This window comes from Myxocyprinus asiaticus, chromosome 1 (genome assembly GCF_019703515.2).
Source record: "Myxocyprinus asiaticus isolate MX2 ecotype Aquarium Trade chromosome 1, UBuf_Myxa_2, whole genome shotgun sequence".
NCBI classification, from domain to species: domain Eukaryota; kingdom Metazoa; phylum Chordata; class Actinopteri; order Cypriniformes; family Catostomidae; genus Myxocyprinus; species Myxocyprinus asiaticus.
In genome coordinates this window covers 8,999,379-9,017,207 of record NC_059344.1, presented here as the reverse complement: position 1 = coordinate 9,017,207, position 17,829 = coordinate 8,999,379, and the positions used below count along the sequence as shown (strand labels likewise).

At 41.8% G+C, this 17,829-nt stretch overlaps 1 protein-coding gene across 3 annotated transcripts in view; it reads right to left on the bottom strand.

Moving 5' to 3' along the window:
• Window positions 1–17,829, bottom strand: part of adamts17 (ADAM metallopeptidase with thrombospondin type 1 motif, 17) — a 329,457-nt gene that overhangs the window by 199,281 nt on the left and 112,347 nt on the right. For all 3 annotated transcript variants that reach the window (XM_051711565.1, XM_051711576.1, XM_051711587.1), the window contains exons 10-13: window positions 17,391–17,541; window positions 11,837–11,938; window positions 11,496–11,641; window positions 8,204–8,373 (exon numbers count right to left, since the gene is read on the bottom strand). In XM_051711565.1, coding sequence (XP_051567525.1) covers window positions 8,204–8,373; window positions 11,496–11,641; window positions 11,837–11,938; window positions 17,391–17,541 — 569 coding nt within the window. The remainder of the gene's footprint in view (window positions 1–8,203; window positions 8,374–11,495; window positions 11,642–11,836; window positions 11,939–17,390; window positions 17,542–17,829) is intronic.

Here is a 17,829-nt window from a genome sequence, read left to right as displayed (position 1 = left end):
CTCGGGTTGATGCATATGAGACTGCTTCAACATTGGCTTCAGACTCGAGTCCCGAGATGGGCATGGTGCCGCGGTACACATGGCGTGGCTGTCACGCCGATCTGTCACCGCACGTTCAGCCCTTGGATGGACCTTGCATTTCTACAGGCAGGGGTTCCCCAAGAACAAGTGTCCAGGCATGTCATTTTCACGACAGCCGTACATCGAACACTCGCAGCAGGCGTGCTGCTGGGTCATATGGTGGGTACGCAGAGCAAGGTAAGTGCTCTAACATCTCTCTCAGCACAGCCATGAGTTTGGGATGCGAGGCCTCTCGACGTGGCAGCTCCTGCTCTGCCCTGCCGTGAGGCCCCATCCACAGGTATGTCAAAGGCGATTGTCCCCTTGGTGCCCCTTGCATGGAGTCTGGAGGCGTGGTTAGAGCTCTCCAACCCATCATGCTGGCTCGTCAGGACGATCCGACTCGGCTATGCGATTCAGTTCACCAGGCGCCCACCATGGTTCAATGGTGTCCGTTTTAATTCGGTAGCAGGCAAGAATGCCATAGTTCTGCATGTGGAAATCGCAGGCCTTCTAGAGAAGGACGTGATAGAGCCTGTCCCTCCAGCTGAGATGAAGAAGGGGTTTTACAGCCCCTACTAGGCAGTGGGTTGCGGCCAATCTTAGACCTGCGAGCTTTGAATCGGGCCCTGCCCGGTATTGAATCGGGCCCATCCGGCATCAAGATTGGTTCGCGGAAGTAGACCTGAAGGACACGTACTTTCATGTCTCGATTTTGCCTCGACACAGACCGTTCCTTCAGTTTGCCTTCGAGGGTCAGGCATACCAGTACAAGGTCCTCCCCTTCGGTCTGTCCCTGTCACCTCGCATCTTTACGAAAGTCGCAGAGCCATCCCTTGCCCTAAGGGAAGTGGGCGTCCGCATCCTCAATTATCTCGATGACTGGCTGAATCTAGCTCACTCTCGAGATTTATTGTGTGCTCAGACACCTCAGCTGATTGGGGCTTCGGGTCAACTGGGAAAAGAGCAAGCTCTCCCCGGTGCAGAGCATCTCTTTTCTCGGGATGGAGTTGGACTCAGTTGGTGCTGAATTGTCTGAAGTCATTCAGGGGAAGAACAGCGGTCCCACTGAAACAATTTCAGAGCTCCTGGGGTATATGGCGTCCTCAGCGGCGGTTATGCCACTCGGGTTGATTCATATGAGACTGCTTCAACACTGGCTTCAGACTCGAGTCCCGAGATGGGCATGGCGCCGTGATACACATCGCGTGGCTATCACACCGATCTGTCACTGCACGTTCAGCCCTTGGATGGACCTTGCATTTCTACGGGCAGGGGTTCACCAAGAACAAGTGTCCAGGCGTGTCATTGTCACAACAGACATGTCCAAGTCAGGCTGGGGCACTGTTTGCAACGGGCACGCAGCCTCGGACTCCTGGACAGGACCTCGACTGCGTTGGCATATCAACTGCCTCGAGTTTCTGGCAGTATTGCTGGCTCTGCGGAGGTTTCGGCCGTTGATCCAGGACAAGCACGTGTTAAGTTCGTTGTAACGTCTGTGTAAGATCAGTGATGGCTAATTACACTTTGTTTGAAAAAAACTTTGTTTGAAAAAAATACCTTTTAGCCTTTTGACATTTGCATATAAATTACTGACCTGGCCTCCACGTTTACATTTATATGGGTGCTAAATTGCAGATGGTCTTTATCACTATCAAAAGGATGCTAAAACAGGTCTCCTCTGAAGTGTCTCCATCAAGCTTCAAACACATTCCACAGAAAGAGGGGTGACCCCCCCCATGCCAGGCACCAGAGCAGTTGTCTGTCTCCAGTAATTCCAATACACGTCACACACACACCTAAAGACATTTTCTCTATTTAGGCCATAGTAAGCAGTTATAAATGTATCTGCTATATGCATGTGTTGTATGTATATTCCCCTATTATATTAACTTGGTTAAAACCCTTTACTTGTATTAGTTAGACGTTAAACGCATATATTCAAGTGTATGAGTGTATCTCTGCTTTAATATCGTCTGGAGGTTACCTTCTTGGTATCAAAATGATCTTCTCTTTATTTCTCACACCATAATGGGTGACCCCAATGCCAGGCACCAGAGCAGTTGTCTGTCTCCAGTAATTCCAATACACGTCACACACACACCTAAAGACATTTTCTCTATTTAGGCCATAGTAAGCAGTTATAAATGTATCTGCTATATGCATGTGTTGTATGTATATTCCCCTATCATATTAACTTAGTTAAAACCCTTTACTTGTATTAGTTAGACGTTAAATGCCTATATTCAAGTGTATGAGTGTATCTCTGCTTTAATATCGTCTGGAGGTTACCTTCTTGGTATCAAAATGATCTTCTCTTTATTTCTCACACAATAATGTACACCATGTGATCGTGAAATGCATCAAACAATTCTTACTATGTTTTGAATTAAAAGCTGCACTAGCGGTCCAGATCAGCAATAAAATGCGAATGGGCCATAAATGGAGACAAAGGATGTTTCTCCCGCTCAAAATGCATGCCTCTGATTGGCCACTCCACCCACAAAATGGGTGTGGCAATGAACTAGTAAAACTCCAGAACGCAGACTAATCATCGCTCAAAACTCTTCTTCTTGAGACCAACACACTCCAAAACTCTCTCTTGAGTTTAACCTTCTGGCAGTGTTTACCTTCAAGTAACTTTGTGGATTTCCTGTGGACTTCTTCAACTCACTCCTAAAGAAATCGTCGAGAACCTCGTCTACCGCATCAAGACTCTTATTCAGCAACAAACCAATGCAAGTAACCATTTACAACTGATTAGATGCGCGTTTAAGTTTGAACCCCTTTTAAGGTGAATTGTGCCTCTGATGATTCTCATTTAGGTTGTGGTTAATTGATGTGAAATACTGCCTTCTTTGCTCTCTTCTCTCTCCTTTCCTTACTTTCCTTCATTCTATATATGTATGTTTTGCTTAGTTTGTTTGTATGTTAGTTATAGTTTCATTTATTAAATCCCTTATATTCACAATTGATTGTCTCTGTGTTCCGCTCACAATTCAAAGTCACTGAATGTTGCTCCTTGCTACATGCTAAACTACTGCTAGCACTGTATAAGTAGGAAGGCTATCGTTCCTTGGCCAGGAAAGTAATCTTCCAAGAGTTGATAAATAATTATATTGTCTGCTCGCTGGACGGACAGATCAAGTAATTGTAATATCGATTCTGCTACAGTTAATTCTAAGATCTAATCTAAATATTTATTATTAATTATAACCAGTTATAATTAATTATAAATAATTCCCTTTTAAGATAATTTGCTACATATTTATATTGGACGGACAGATCAAATAATTGTAATATCGATTCTGCTACAGTTAATTCTAAGATCTAATCTAAATATTTATTATTAATTATAACCAGTTATAATTAATTATAAATAATTCCCTTTTAAGCTAATTTGCTACATCGGACAGACAACACGGTGACAGTAGCATATAGAAATCGCCAAGGAGGTTTACGCTCACGTCACATATCGTAACTCGCCCGCCATCTCCTCCTTTGGAGTCAGCAGTGACTGAAGTCATTGCGGGCCACTCACATCCCAGGCAAACTCAATTGCGCAGTGGACGTGCAGTCGCAACAGTTGACGCTCAGAGGAGAGTGGAGACTCCACCTCCAGGTGGTTCAGCTGATTTGGAGTCGATTCGGTGAAGCGCAGATAGACATGTTTGCTTCCCAGGAATCCTTCCACTGCCTGCTATGGTACTCCCTGCAGGGACGCATTGGCACACAGCTGGCCCCGGGGCCTGTGTAAATATGTGTTTCCCCCCAGTGAGCCTGCTTGCACACACTCTGTGCAAAGTCAGGGAGGACGGAGAACAAGTCGTGTTGGTGGCACCATACTGGCCCGCCCAGACTTGGTTCTCGGAGCTCACGCTCCTCGCGACAGCCCCTCCCTGGTGAATTCCCCTGAGGAAGGACCTCCTTTCTCAGGGACAGGGCACGATTTGGCAACCGCACCCAGACCTCTGGAACCTCCATGTCTGGACCCTGGACGGGACATGGAAGACCTAACTGGGCTATCGCCGGCGGTGGTAGACACTATCACTCAGGCCAGAGCTCCCTTTACAAGGCAGCTGTATGCCTTGAAGTGGCGTCTGTTTGCGAATTGGTGTTCTTCCCGAGGTGAAGACCCACAGAGATGCACAGTCAGGTCGATGCTTTACTTCCTGCAGGAGATGTTGGAGGGGCGGCTGTCCCCCTCCACCTTGAAAGTGTATGTGGCCGCCATAGCGGCACCCCATGATGCGGTATATGGTAAGTCCTTGGGGAAGCATGACCTGATCATCAGGTTCCTTAGAGGCGCCAGGAGGTTGAATCCTCCTAGGTCACGCCTCATTCCCTCGTGGGACCTCTCTGTAGTCTTGCTGGGCCTACAGAGAGCCCCATTTGAGCCCCTGGAGTCAGTCAAGCTAAAAGCCCTCTCATTGAAGATGGCCCTCCTTACTGTGCTCACTTCCATCAAGAGGGTTGGGGACCTGCAGGCATTCTCTGTCAGCGATACATGCCTAGAGTTCGGTCCGGCATACTCTCATGTGATCCTGAGACCCCGGCCGGGCTATGTGCCCAAGGTTTCCACTACCCCTTTTAGGGATCAAGTGGTGAGCTTGCAAGCGCTGCCCTGGGAGGAGGCAGAGCCAGCCTTGTCATTGCTGTGTCTGGTATGTGCCTTCTGTGTTTACATGGACCGCACAGAGAGCTTTAGATGCTCTGAGCAGCTCTTTCTTCTGTTTTGGGGGACAGCAGAAGGGGAAGGCTGTCTCCAAACAGAGGGTTGCCCACTGGATTGTGGATGCCATCGCTTTGGCATACCAGGTCCAGGGCTTGCTGTGCCCCCTGGGTGTACAAGCACACTCCACAAGGAGTGTGGCATCCTTCTGGGCCCTGGCGAACGGCACCTCTCTAACAGACATCTGTAGAGCAGCAGGCTGGGTGACACCCATTACCTTTGCAAGATTTTACAATCTCCGGGTTGAGCCGGTTTCATCCCGTGTGTTAGCAGGTACGAACAGGTAAATATGTGGGCAGCTGGCTGAGGTGTACCGTTTGCACTCAGCAACTTTCCCCTCCCTGAGGGAATAACGTGCACTTTTTTGTCCACGTGAGTACCTGGGACCAGCGAACCCTGGATGTCTTTCCTTCCCCAACACCCTGCGGCAGGCGAATTCAGCAGAGGAATTCGATGCCAGGCCCAGTACTCATGAAGTACACCCTATGTATCCCCCTGTACTTGGGATAGGTGCTCTTTATGTAGTGGTTCCTTGTCGGTAATCCCATATGAGGTGTTTTCCATGGTACGGTTTCCCTTGGTAAACCCATGTCTTCCCCTGGGCAGAGCTCTTCTCTGCCACCAGTCGCTGCGCATGTAAAGCTCCTCCCTTCCAGGTAGGACATACCGCAGGGGCTCCTTTCCATTTGTGGTACTTCCCGGTGGGTAAGTCCATGTGATGTGCTCTCCACATGTTAACCTCCCTTCGGGCAGGATGTGGTTTCTGCAGTGTCCTTTCTCCATGGGGGAAAAGAACACCTTCCCAGGCGTGAATATAACTTGGTCCCAGCTAAGTGAATTTTCATTTTCAAAGAGGAAAAAAGAGAAAAGGTCAAAAGAGCTGATGCGACCTATTCCCATTGTACCAAGGGAAACCGTACCATGGAAAACACCTCATATGGGATTACCGACAAGGACGTACTTACAATGGGAATAGGTCGCATCAGCTGTTTTGACCTTTTCTCTTGAAAGGGAGGAGCTCTACATGCGCAGCGACTGGTGGCAGTGAAGAGCTCTGCCCAGGGGAAGACACAGGTTTACCAAGGGAAACTGTCCCATGGAAAACACCTCATATGGGATTACCGACAAGGACATACTTACAATGGGAATAGATCGCATCAGCTGTCTCGACCTTTTCTCTTTTTTCCTCTTTGAAAATTAAAATTCACTTAGCTGGGACCAAGTACGTCTTGCCCCCCCCCCCCCCGAGGGACTATGCAACTTATGTGGGGCATTGGGAAGGTTAAGATGGGGCTGTGTGCACTTGTTACTAGGCACGCAGTAGCCTGCCTGCATCTTCACCGCCAATCCACGTAACACAGTTCAGCTGGTTGTGGTGTTTTGTATAGGGAACCCTAGTGTCACTACATCAACACAACGTTGAGTAAGTGACAGATAGGGAATGTCTTGGTTACTGTTGTAACCTCCGTTCCCTGATGGAGGGAATGAGACATTGTGTCCCTCCTGCCACAACACTGAACTACCCGCTGAAATGACCGGGACACTGTCTCAGCTCCTCAGCACAAACCTGAATGAGTGGATGCAAGCCATCTCCTTTTATACCCATATGTCCAGGGGCGTGGCATGCAAATACCACTCGCCAATTCATATTGGCCTTTTCTCAAATATCAGAGGTGATTGGGGTTCCCAAGTTCGACCCTTAGTGTCACTACATTGACACAACGTCTCTTTCCCTCCATCAGGGAACGGAGGTTACAACAGTAACCAAGATGTTTTCTCTCTCTTTTGTACATTTTGTTCATTTTTCATATAGATAGTAGAGAGACAGCAGAAAATGATGGGGAATGGGATCAGGAAATGTGTTATCTGCATGAGTACCACAGCTCAACACTTCTGTAGCATGTGTGCTAACAGCTAGGCTACAGCTCAAAATAACTTACATTTCTTTTCATTAAAAAAATATCTATAGGAAGCAGCTACAGTTGCAATCGAAATTATTCAACCCCTCCAAGACAGTAAGGATTTACAAAGGTAAGCTTTTCTGATGACCCAGAATTTTTAAACTTTACATCTATATCAGTTGAGTGACACATTCAAAGTCATAGTGTGAATATATAACCTAATATTTGTAAATAGCAGGACTTTTTAAAAATACAGCCATGTCATAATTATTCAACCCCTACTGCATGTAGCTGTTTCTTAAATATGTAAGGCTACACAAGTAATTGTTTTAAAACAAAATTAAGTCATCAATCTGCAATGGCACTTATTTAAGTTTTAAAATGTAAGTTGTAAGCAAAAATGTATTTCTATGCAAAAAATGCAATTAAAAATAAGCTGTCTCAAAAGCAAATAGAGGAGATTATTTAATTACACAAGAAAGGTCATGGCTAAAAGTACACTTCCAAGGCACTTAAATTTCCAATAGACGAAGTTGGCAGCACCATTCATAATTCTTTTTTAAATATGGTACAATAGCAACCTTCTTGGGGTGTGGAAGTAAGCAAAACTTCACCAAGGGAAATGTTGACTTGAATATTCAAGAAGTAATAAGGAAAGACCTGCGGAGACCTGAAAGAATGTTTTGTGATATGACACTAAACTAAAATGAGATTTAGACCCATGGGTCAGCAGTATGTCTGGAATAAGATGACAAGGTGATGACAAGAACGACACCATCCCCACAGTCAAGCATGGAGGTGGGTCAGTCCTGTTATGGGGTGTTTTGCAGCTGCAGGAAACGGCTATCCTGACTATGTGACTGACACCATGGATTCTTTCAGGTATCAGGCCATTTTGGCATGAAAAATGTGATGCCTTCAGTGTGTAAATTGAAGCTCGGTGATCACTGGATTTCCAGCAAGACAATAACACCAAGAATACATCCAAGTTGTCCAAAATCTGGTTCAGGGATAGGTCGTGGAATGTCCTTAAATGGCCCTTTCAGTCCATCATTAAAATCCCATTGCAAACCTTTGCTGGGATTTCAAGGAAGCAGTGGCAGCACAGAAACCAAAGAATGTCAATGAGCTGGAAGCTTTTGCTGATGAGAAATGTGTAAAAATTCTAATAGAGAGGTGTCTGAAGCCTGAGAACACACCTGAAACATTTATTTGCTGTTATTAAGGATAAAGGATGCTCCACAACGATTGACTTTGGGTGAATATTTTTGACATGACATTTGTGGAGAGAATTAGTTATTTTTTATTTTAAAATTTGGGTAAACTGAACTCTTTGTTCTTAAAAATACTCAAATGTGTATTAAAAACTTACTTTGACTGTTTACTGAGGTTTTAGTTGATTTAATTCACATCACCAGAATGTATTGCTGGTCAGGAGGGTTGAATAATTTCAATTGCAACTGTATATAGACATTCTTAACTAAAAGTGTAGAAGTGTTTTTAGTCTTACCATCATTGATCACAGCTGTCCACATTTGCCTTTTCATCTTGGTGGCCTGTCGGTCATGTGACTGACATTGCTGGTCTCTAAAAGTGGGTAGACCTTTCAAACATGGTGGTCCCTCGCACACTTTGTGCTCCACACTGGCCTTCTGACAGTTCTTGCCTCCTGGACCAGGCCTGGAGAATCAGAAGCCAGAAAAATACAGTTATGCATTCTATTTGTTGACCCACTCTGCTGACCACCATTTCTGGTGACCTCTGGTGGTCAACAGCTTATGTTGTGTTTTGGGTGCTGGTCCCCCAGCATGGGATGCTCATGGTGGTATGCTGGCATCTGACACCAGACTTAAACTGTCTGTAACATCTTGATCAGAAAGACCATGCTGGTAAACCAGCTTCACCAGCTAGGTTTTTCTGGTGAAAAGCATGGCTATGCTGGGTCCACCAGCTAGACCAGCACCAAGCCAGCACTTAGCAGCAAAAACCAGCCTAGACCATCAAGGGATTGCAAGCTAGTTAAGCTTTTTCTTTTTTTTTTTTTTTTTTTTTTTTTTTTTTGCAGGGCAAACATGAACCAAATATGACAAACTCAGTGCTGTCAACCAGAAAAAAGTTAATGTTTTGAAATTGTAAAGGTCCTTAAAGAAGCAGTAATGTTTTGTAGATGTTTCAATGGCCGATACAATGGTGGACTTGGAGAATTGTACTGCCTCTTATTGGCATGGACGTAGCATCATGAAAAAGCCAACATTTTCATTAAAGTTTACATTGCAACTTATTCTGGCCAAGAACCACCAACTTAGAAAGGCAGAGACTGTCTAACCAACATGTAAGGCGGCCATCAACAATTTATTTTGTTTTATGTACCATTTAGGAAATGGGATCTCGGAAATAGATTACATCTCAATGATAGACTAGTGTTGAAAAAAAAATAAAAATCAAATAATAGCATTACAGTCTCTGTGAACAGTTGTATGGAAAACAGAAAAAAAAAACAGCAGAAAATGTATATAGATTTTGTGATCTGAGAATTCAATGGCTAAATCATTGTATCACCCTGTACCTTGTAAACACAACTTTGTTTCCAGGAGGATATATATATATATTATTTATTTTTTATTTTTTTAAACCCTTACCTAAGGGTGGGCGATATACATGATAGACATGATAAACCAGTAGACATTTGGCAACTGGTATACATTTTGGATTATCATCTGTATCGCGGTAACGCAAAATCGCCACCGCATGCAAGAAATGTGCTAATGTGTTCTATTCATGTAACACATACGTGGTACACATTCTTTCAGAGAAATGGAAGAGGAAGGTGGAACGGCTTTATCTGAGACTGAGAAAATTGGGCACTGACCATTTTTTCCATTGAAGCAAATTCATTTACCTTAATCTCACGTTCTGAATATGCTTCTCATCAGACACACGTAGCTGTGTTTTACGTGATTTTCACGTGCACTATCTCTGATGCATGAAAATACGCACAAGTTGAAAATTTGAGCATTTCCCATTCAAGATCTCATTATTATATTTGTATATTATTTTCGATGGGTCTTCATTCTTATATTTATGCAAATTAATCACGAAGACGGCATCACTGTTGGTTACAATTTGAAGGACTAACATTCTATCAATGTATGTCAATGGGAGATTTTCAAACTTAAGCCCTATTAGGATGGGATTTGTTTTCCTGGCATATGTCTGTAAAGTAATTATTACTGGGAAAGTCTGTACTATTTACTGTCGATTCGGACAGGACAAGCGATGTCTGTAGAAATCGCAGAGATGGGGGTGTGTCTACTGGATTTACACATTATGCAGGAAATATTAAACATCACCATATAATATATCTGTAATTATTAAAAGAAACTGATTGGAATATTTGGCTAAACAGAACTGTTAACATTATAAGCCTGTAATCCTATTGAAAATAAAAATATTGACAATCCCTTCACATTATGTAATTTTATTTGTCCCTGCAGAAATTTTTCCGATATGCGGGGCTCAGTACAATTTCCTCCATTCAAACTTCTCAAATCACAATATTACATGCTTGTGTACCTTCTAATTTTCCTAACCAAAGAAAAAAATCTATATTCTTTATTTTTTTTTTACATGGGTAAATAAACACAACATAAAACAATATAAAATGCATGAGAAAAAGCATGCATCAGTCCATAAGCAACAGTCAGCATTATCTGAAGTTTTGGAGTGTGTCTCACATTTTCTGGTGTCTTCTTTTCTTTAACTTCAGACATTTGGAGAATTTGAGAAACAGCGATATTTAAAGGGTTCACGGGTTGGAAAGTGCAGATTCACTATCTTTTTACCAGCATATCAGTTTGCATGGGATTAGTATAACCAGGGGTTATTTTTACAGGGCATTTATAATAGGTAAAAGACGCTCTAACTTTAGCTGCGTGGGAACGCACAGTCCATATAAAGTCCAGGAAAATTACTGACATGACTGATTCATACGGGATTAAAATCAAGGAGAAGTTCTGGTAATTATTACATTACCCCAAGTCCCCACACTTAAATAAGTTAAGATTGTGAGGTTTTTTGTTTGTTTGTTTTTGTTTTTTGGTGAGGCTGAATTGTAAGTGATCTATAGTCACCTTTATACAGCAAAAGCAGCAAGCAGAACCAAAGCCTAAAACCTTAACTAATGAAAAAAAACTTAGCACTATTCTTTTGCTGCCTTGAAAGCACTGTTATGTGTTATGTCATAAACATTCAAATATTGTTTTTTATCACACTCTTTTCTGTTATGGTGCCTTAAAAAAAAAAAAAAAAACGTGACTTTTCAGCCTTATTTTCTCCCTTTTCACTCTTTCATTTGCTTGACGCAACTCCAAGAGTTTTACAATCCAAGGTGGCCCATGCGCAAAATAATGATTACCTCACAAATACGAACAAGACACTAGAAGTTTGTACATTTGACCACTGTTAACTATTGGCACAATGTCCTGTGTTGGCAATAACCAAAGAGTTAATTGTTTTTGCTCAACTCTGAATTATTACATAATGTTCTAAACACACACACACACACACACACACACACACACACACACACACGTATATAACAAGCTCTGGGGCAGGCTGTCAGGCACTCAGAGAGTCAGAATCATTAGAAGAAGGAGAGTGAGGGAAAAGCTTGTTTCTGCCAAAACACAAATATGATCACGGTGGGGAGGGATAGTTGCATCAAGTCACATCATCTCTGGATGGGGAGGATAATGAGGTTATGGTGTGTGTTCATGACAAGAGAAAAAGATGAAAAGGCTTACGGGGGGTTGTCACATTTCCTCTGTCTGAAGCGCACTCCTGTGCCACATGTTCGGCTGCACATGCTCCATGCACTCCATAGACTCCAGTCTCCATCCACATGCTGGGGAATTGGTGTCTTACTGACACACTCACCGGCCCTGCACCACTGACACACACACACACACAAACACACACACACACACACATTAACCTATCTATGACACCAAACTGCTCTACAAAATTAAAATGCAATAACAACACCAAAACTGAAACTGAGAAAGATGTTTCAAAGTTACTTGGTTTAAGGGTGAATTCTGTACTTACTGCAATTTTCACACTACCACTATTTTATGGTCAATACCTTGTCAGCACCACATTCTGTGCCATCTAGTGGTGGATCCAGTTTGGTCTTACATGACGTGTCCCCATCCACCAAACACCAAAGTCCTGCACACATTAGGTGCTGAAACAACAGGCACAGTTGTTAAACGTGTTCAGTTTAAAAAGTATGTCAACAATTTCAAAACATTCACACTTACAGCAATTTGTGTGACAAAGCAACCAAAAGTCATTCGTTTTTTTCGTGAGACTTGTCAGTGGCCATGCAATGCGGGCAAGTCCAGCGACATAAAAAAGTTCAGAAAAGTTTAACTGGTAACACTTTACAATAAGGTTCCATTTGTTAACATTAGTTAATGAATTAGGTATAATGAGCTAACAATGAACAATATATTTTTTTACAGAATTTATTCGTCTTTGTTAATGTTAGTTAATAAAAATACAATTGTTCATTGTTAATTCATGTTAGTTCGTAGTGCATTAACTAATGTTAATTTTAAATGTTAATTTTAAATACAACTTTTGATTTAAAAAATGCATAATAAATGTTGAAATTCACATTAACCAAGATTAATAAATTCTGTAAAGGTATTGTTCATTGTTAGTTCATGTTAACTAATGTTGTTAACTAATGTTAACAAATGGAATCTTATTGTAAAGTGATACCGTTTAACTTTATGCAAATGAGAAGTTATGAGTACCAATATGAGTAAAGACATTCAAGCAGACACCATACATTAGGGATGATTACAGCCTATACCGATCCCAATCATTTTTCCTTTTATCAGGAGCTGTCAAAACTAGTTATATGTAAGCTCTCTGCTCACAGTCACTTTTAACCAGACACTAAAAACGGTTCAAGGAACAAAAACTGTAAACAGACGAATTTTTTTGTGGAACGTAACCAAAAAGGGGAACAGTAATTTTCAATTGTTCCGGAGTGAAACGTATTATTTTTAAATGCTAGTTACCGGTTATAACCGGTTAATTTTGTTCTGATAATTTTTTAATGAAATGAAAGACCAAAGGGTTTATCACAGTAAAATTTGAAACTGCACCACTTCATGTTGCCTGTAAAAATTAAACATGTGCTTTGATCCTGAAGGAAACTGCTGCATCACAAATTGCTTTGCCTAACTGCCTGTTGTGGATGTCCCATTCTGTGAATAAAGACCTTTTTAACAACTATGTATAATTACCACATTTAAGTGCACGGCTAATCCAGATACAAGCAAAACATTCATAGTACATTTAATTTGAAAAAGAACATTAACTGATTTTTTTATTGTGTACTATCCGGTTACCATTTGAAAATGAGACTGCAGAACATCTGAACCTGTCATGTTTGGGTTGAGGAAAGGGCAGGACTCAAATGTAGAGTAGCAATTAGGGATTTAATTTATACAAAATATAACAAAATCAAACAAAAACTACCCCAAAGGGGAAAAACAAACACAGTCCAGTGCGACAGCACAATGATGGGCTGGAATGGGGAACCAACAGAAATCCGACTGGACAGGAACATGAATGACAGCGACCTAACAAGGGACAAAAACACAAGCAACATCCCACAACAAATTGGCACAAGACAAAAAAATTACAAACACAATGGGGTTAAATAGGAAAGGAACAAGGAGATAAAGAGAAGGGCAGGTGAAAACAATCAACTAATAATCAGACAGATAACAAGGCAAACGAGAGGGCGGGGTTATTACTGAAGACAACATGAATGCAAGAGGGAATGAGAAAACACAATCCCAAGTGCATTCACACAGCATGAGACAAAACACAAGTGCCTTGACTCAGCCACAGAGTAAATAAATCAAACCAACTGAAGTGGCTGAATCCAGACACAGACATAAAACAGACATAGAACACATACATGTCAGGGCTCTGCCCCAAAGGGAAAAAACCCAAAACTAAGGGCAGGACCCTGAGAGTACCAGAATAAAAAAATACTGTTTTTGCTCAGAACGAACCAAAATGAAAAACATTTTGTTTTTAGTTGCTGCTTTCGACTCAATTTTCATGTTGGTTATACCAAAGCTGTTGCCTAGTTTTTGCTAACAGAAATACTGTAGGTTGGTTAATTGAAAATCAAATAAACGTTCGGTCATTATGCCAGTGCCTAGTGATGTTCATGGAGGGGTGTGTTCTTCCTGAGAGAACGTTTCAGAGGCTGTTGGGGCTCATGATCATAGTATCCACTATAATTCCCCTGTGACTGTTGAACACGCGAGGACTTTTTAGTGTTGGTTAGAATCCAAAAAGGGACTTCACATGCCTAAAGCACACGCATCGTCCTTTCAAAGTGACGTGCATATGTAGCCGAGCCCTGTTGCCATGGAGACGGACCCACTTCTTGGGAGTCGGGCATTCCCAGAGGAGGTGTGCCTCAAAGGTGTCTAAAATGAGTAATTAAATATGTACTGTAACAAAAATTCATGAAAATAAAAACAAAAAAATTGAGAAATGTGAAAATTTTCAGCCAATGCAGGATCAGCCAAAGCAGAATCAGCAGTTGCATGTAACCAAACAACACACAGACTGACAGACTGTATGGAACATTACAAACTTCATAAAAATGTGAGGCATCCTAGTGCTTTTATACAGAATATCAGACCTCTTGGAATACCACTTGACCAATCAGAACAGAGGACTGTAACTATCTGCTAAATATTACGGAATGCTGTTTGTAGACTACAGCTCAGCATTCAACACCATAGTGCCCTCCAAGCTAGATGAGAAACTCCGGGATCTGGGCTTAAACAGCTCGCTGTGCAGCTGGATCCTGGACTTCCTGTCAAGCAGACGCCAGGTGGTTAGAATAGGCAGCAACATCTCTAAATGGAGCCACCTCTTAGTGGGGGGGATATGTCATGTGTATTTTGTTGATTCATGTCTTTTATTTTGAAAAGTTTAGTTCCTGTTCCCTTGTCATGTGATTTCATGTTTACTTATGCAGAGCTCAAAACTGTGCTTTTAAATGTCCAAAGGAGCATTCGATCACCAATCTAGATTTGCACAGTGACAACCAAAAGTACTGTTCCTCAGGAGACACTCCACCACTCGCATTGTCTTTCATAACATAGGGCATTAGGGTGTAGGCTGAGTCTCCAAGTAAAAAGACTGGATCCTCTCCTTCCACAAGTACTTTTCAGCAAGAAGGGATCTTTTCATCTCTAAGAAGCTATTTATTTTCTATTTAGCAAATATAAGCGCATCAAGAACGCTGCCAGGTCACTTAACAACAACGTCCATGAACGTATACTCATAATTACAGTACATATAGCTTGTAAATTCAAGGAGAATTTTCCTTTTCTGTTGATGTAATCAGTAGAATTTACTGTGGGCTGTTTAATTTCGATGTGCATACAATCAATAGCCCCAAAGCATTGCGGCATTCCATGTGTTTCATAAAACTTTGTGACAAGGCTTTGAACTCTGGTTCTGTGACTGAAAGAGCAACATACATGGGGCCCAAGTGAAATTTGATTGCCCTACACACTTCTCTGATTATTTTAGACACAGTGTGTCAGGCTAATCCAAACACATTCACCATTTTCGAAGTCTTCCTTTGTCACTAAATCAGTATAGAGTACATGCAACCTTCGTAACAACATTAAAAGGTGATCTCAATCATGTTGCATGGCCTTGAACATGAGGTTGCAAAACTTCACTGAGATGATACAGAAAGTCCCTAGACATCTGAAAGTTCTCACGCCATTCCTCGGGCACGACCATTCTGTTTACAAATTGGTTGCAACCAAAATCTGGAAAAGATCTGAAACATAGCTGTCCTTGTGTTCCACCACCAGTCAGCATTTTCGAATAAACATCCCATCATCTTTGAAGGAATACAATGTGATGGTTGTACAAAGTAACATTTATCTTCAACAACGCTATCAAAGTGGATAGCAGGCACAACAACTCCGCTACAACATGGGCCACAATTGATTGTTTTGTGTTGAATAGATCACATGACTGTGTCACATGAGAACAAATACTTCATTTTCGGAAACATTTATCTCGTTTCCCCTGTCTACACTACCATATGAAGTCGCCGTTTTCAAATGTAAAAGCTCAGTTTTTGCTGAACAAATGCTGTCTCAGTGTGGACAGAAGGCCAAATCGTAGAGAAAACAATGTGTTTTCAAACAGAAAACGTATTAGTGTGGATGTGGCCTAAAACTCACGTGATTATGTTACTCATATTTTGTCAATAAATGTCCTTTTTGGCAAGTTAGGGAACTTTTATCTTTCTGTGTGTTTGTGTTCAGTGGCATGCAAAACCCCTTAGCAAATTTGGTACACCTCTCATCTTCATCTCTTTGCTCTCCTTTTTGAGACATGGGAATAGGTATGTAACGGTGTCATGGTTTCATGGTTTTAAAAAGAGATGGTTATCAAACCGTTGACATTTATAATTGAAGGTATTGCATTCACTGTGTTTTTTCTAAAATCCAAATAAAGGAATGAAAGTTTCCATTGTAAAAATCTGTTTAGCTGAGAATCAGCTAAATTTACAGAGCATCATATAAACTTTACTAAATAAATCTCTAAATTGCAACGTACGTCTTCTGTTTCACTGAGCCATCACTTCATTTTAAAAGCCATATGTGCAAACTGCAAGGCAGAGAGAGCGCAGCGCACTGAAATGTCAAAGACTTTATTTCCCTCTGCCAGTGGCTGAAGTCCGCGGTGTAGAAATATTTTGGTTATTTAAAAGACCCACAAGGCATCATCAATATTGTTGGTTAACCAGTTTGAAATCGGAATCGGAGCTGACCAAGATCGGAGCAGCAGCTCCCTCCCTCTCTCTCGGCCACTCACTTAGGTGTGCATGTGTGTGCGCACGGGACGGGTTCTATTCAAACATGGTTATATTTTGCATATTTTGCACTTGTTACATCCCGAGGTGTGTTTCTGCTGGCTGTATGTTTTGTCTCTCTCTTCTACATCTCCACTATCACATCCCTCAGGTCTCACCATTGGACAGCTACCCCGACACTCATCATTACCGTTTTGACATCGTTCATCCATAAACCAATCCAGACACGTGTCTAGCGTATAAAGACAAGAAAGAAAGAGGAAGTAGGAAGAAGATCAACTTCCGTTCGTTGCGTTTGTTTTGGCTTGTGTTTTGTGATAACTGGTGATAGACCACTTTTGATATGTTTTTGGTTTCTTATTTTTCTTCTGTTTTGTTACACTGTACTTGTTTTTGCCTGGGTTAACTGACTTTTTTTTTTTTTTCTGATTCCACCTGTTCACTTAAACTGGTCTTCACACATGGAAGCACGTCATATGACCTACATTTTTACATTAGTGGCCACTGCAGTTCCGTCGGGTTGCACATGTGATAGTCAGTGGCAGTCCTGAGACAAGATCAGACATGAGATGCTCAGAAACTTTGGAAAGCTGTTTGGACAGAGTTCCCTGCTAAGGCACATTTCATTTTGACTAAGTGGCATATGATGGATACAACAGTGCAGCAAGGGGACGGTATCTACATTCCTTATATCATACATTATCTCAGTTTTTGCATTAGGTTTCCATTGTTGAAAGATACACACCTCCATATCAGTGCAGAAGGTTGCATTGGTTCCAAAAAGAATCTGGCACTGTTCGTCAACACTGTAGTGCATCCCAGGGAGTTTGGCTGGTAGACGAACAAGATAGCGGTTACGTTGGTCTGTATGCAGCAGACAGGCACTTGACTTGGATCTGGAAGACAATGAGATGTTAGGAAAACAAACAGGATGTTCATTACATTCTCACACTTAACAAAAGGTACTGCAAACGTTATATCAAAAGAGACCAAAAATTACAGTGCTTACAAATGTGCTTTTCTATCGCTAATTAATTTTCCAAGATAAATTCTGCCTTACGTCCAAGCCCCCGTGCTCCCCAAGCCTAAACTCTCAACTAAAACTAGACAAACATAGATATTTTACTAAAACAAGGTAGATTTCGGCGTAACTGCAGTTTCCACGCTCTTTTTCAAGTAGAGCA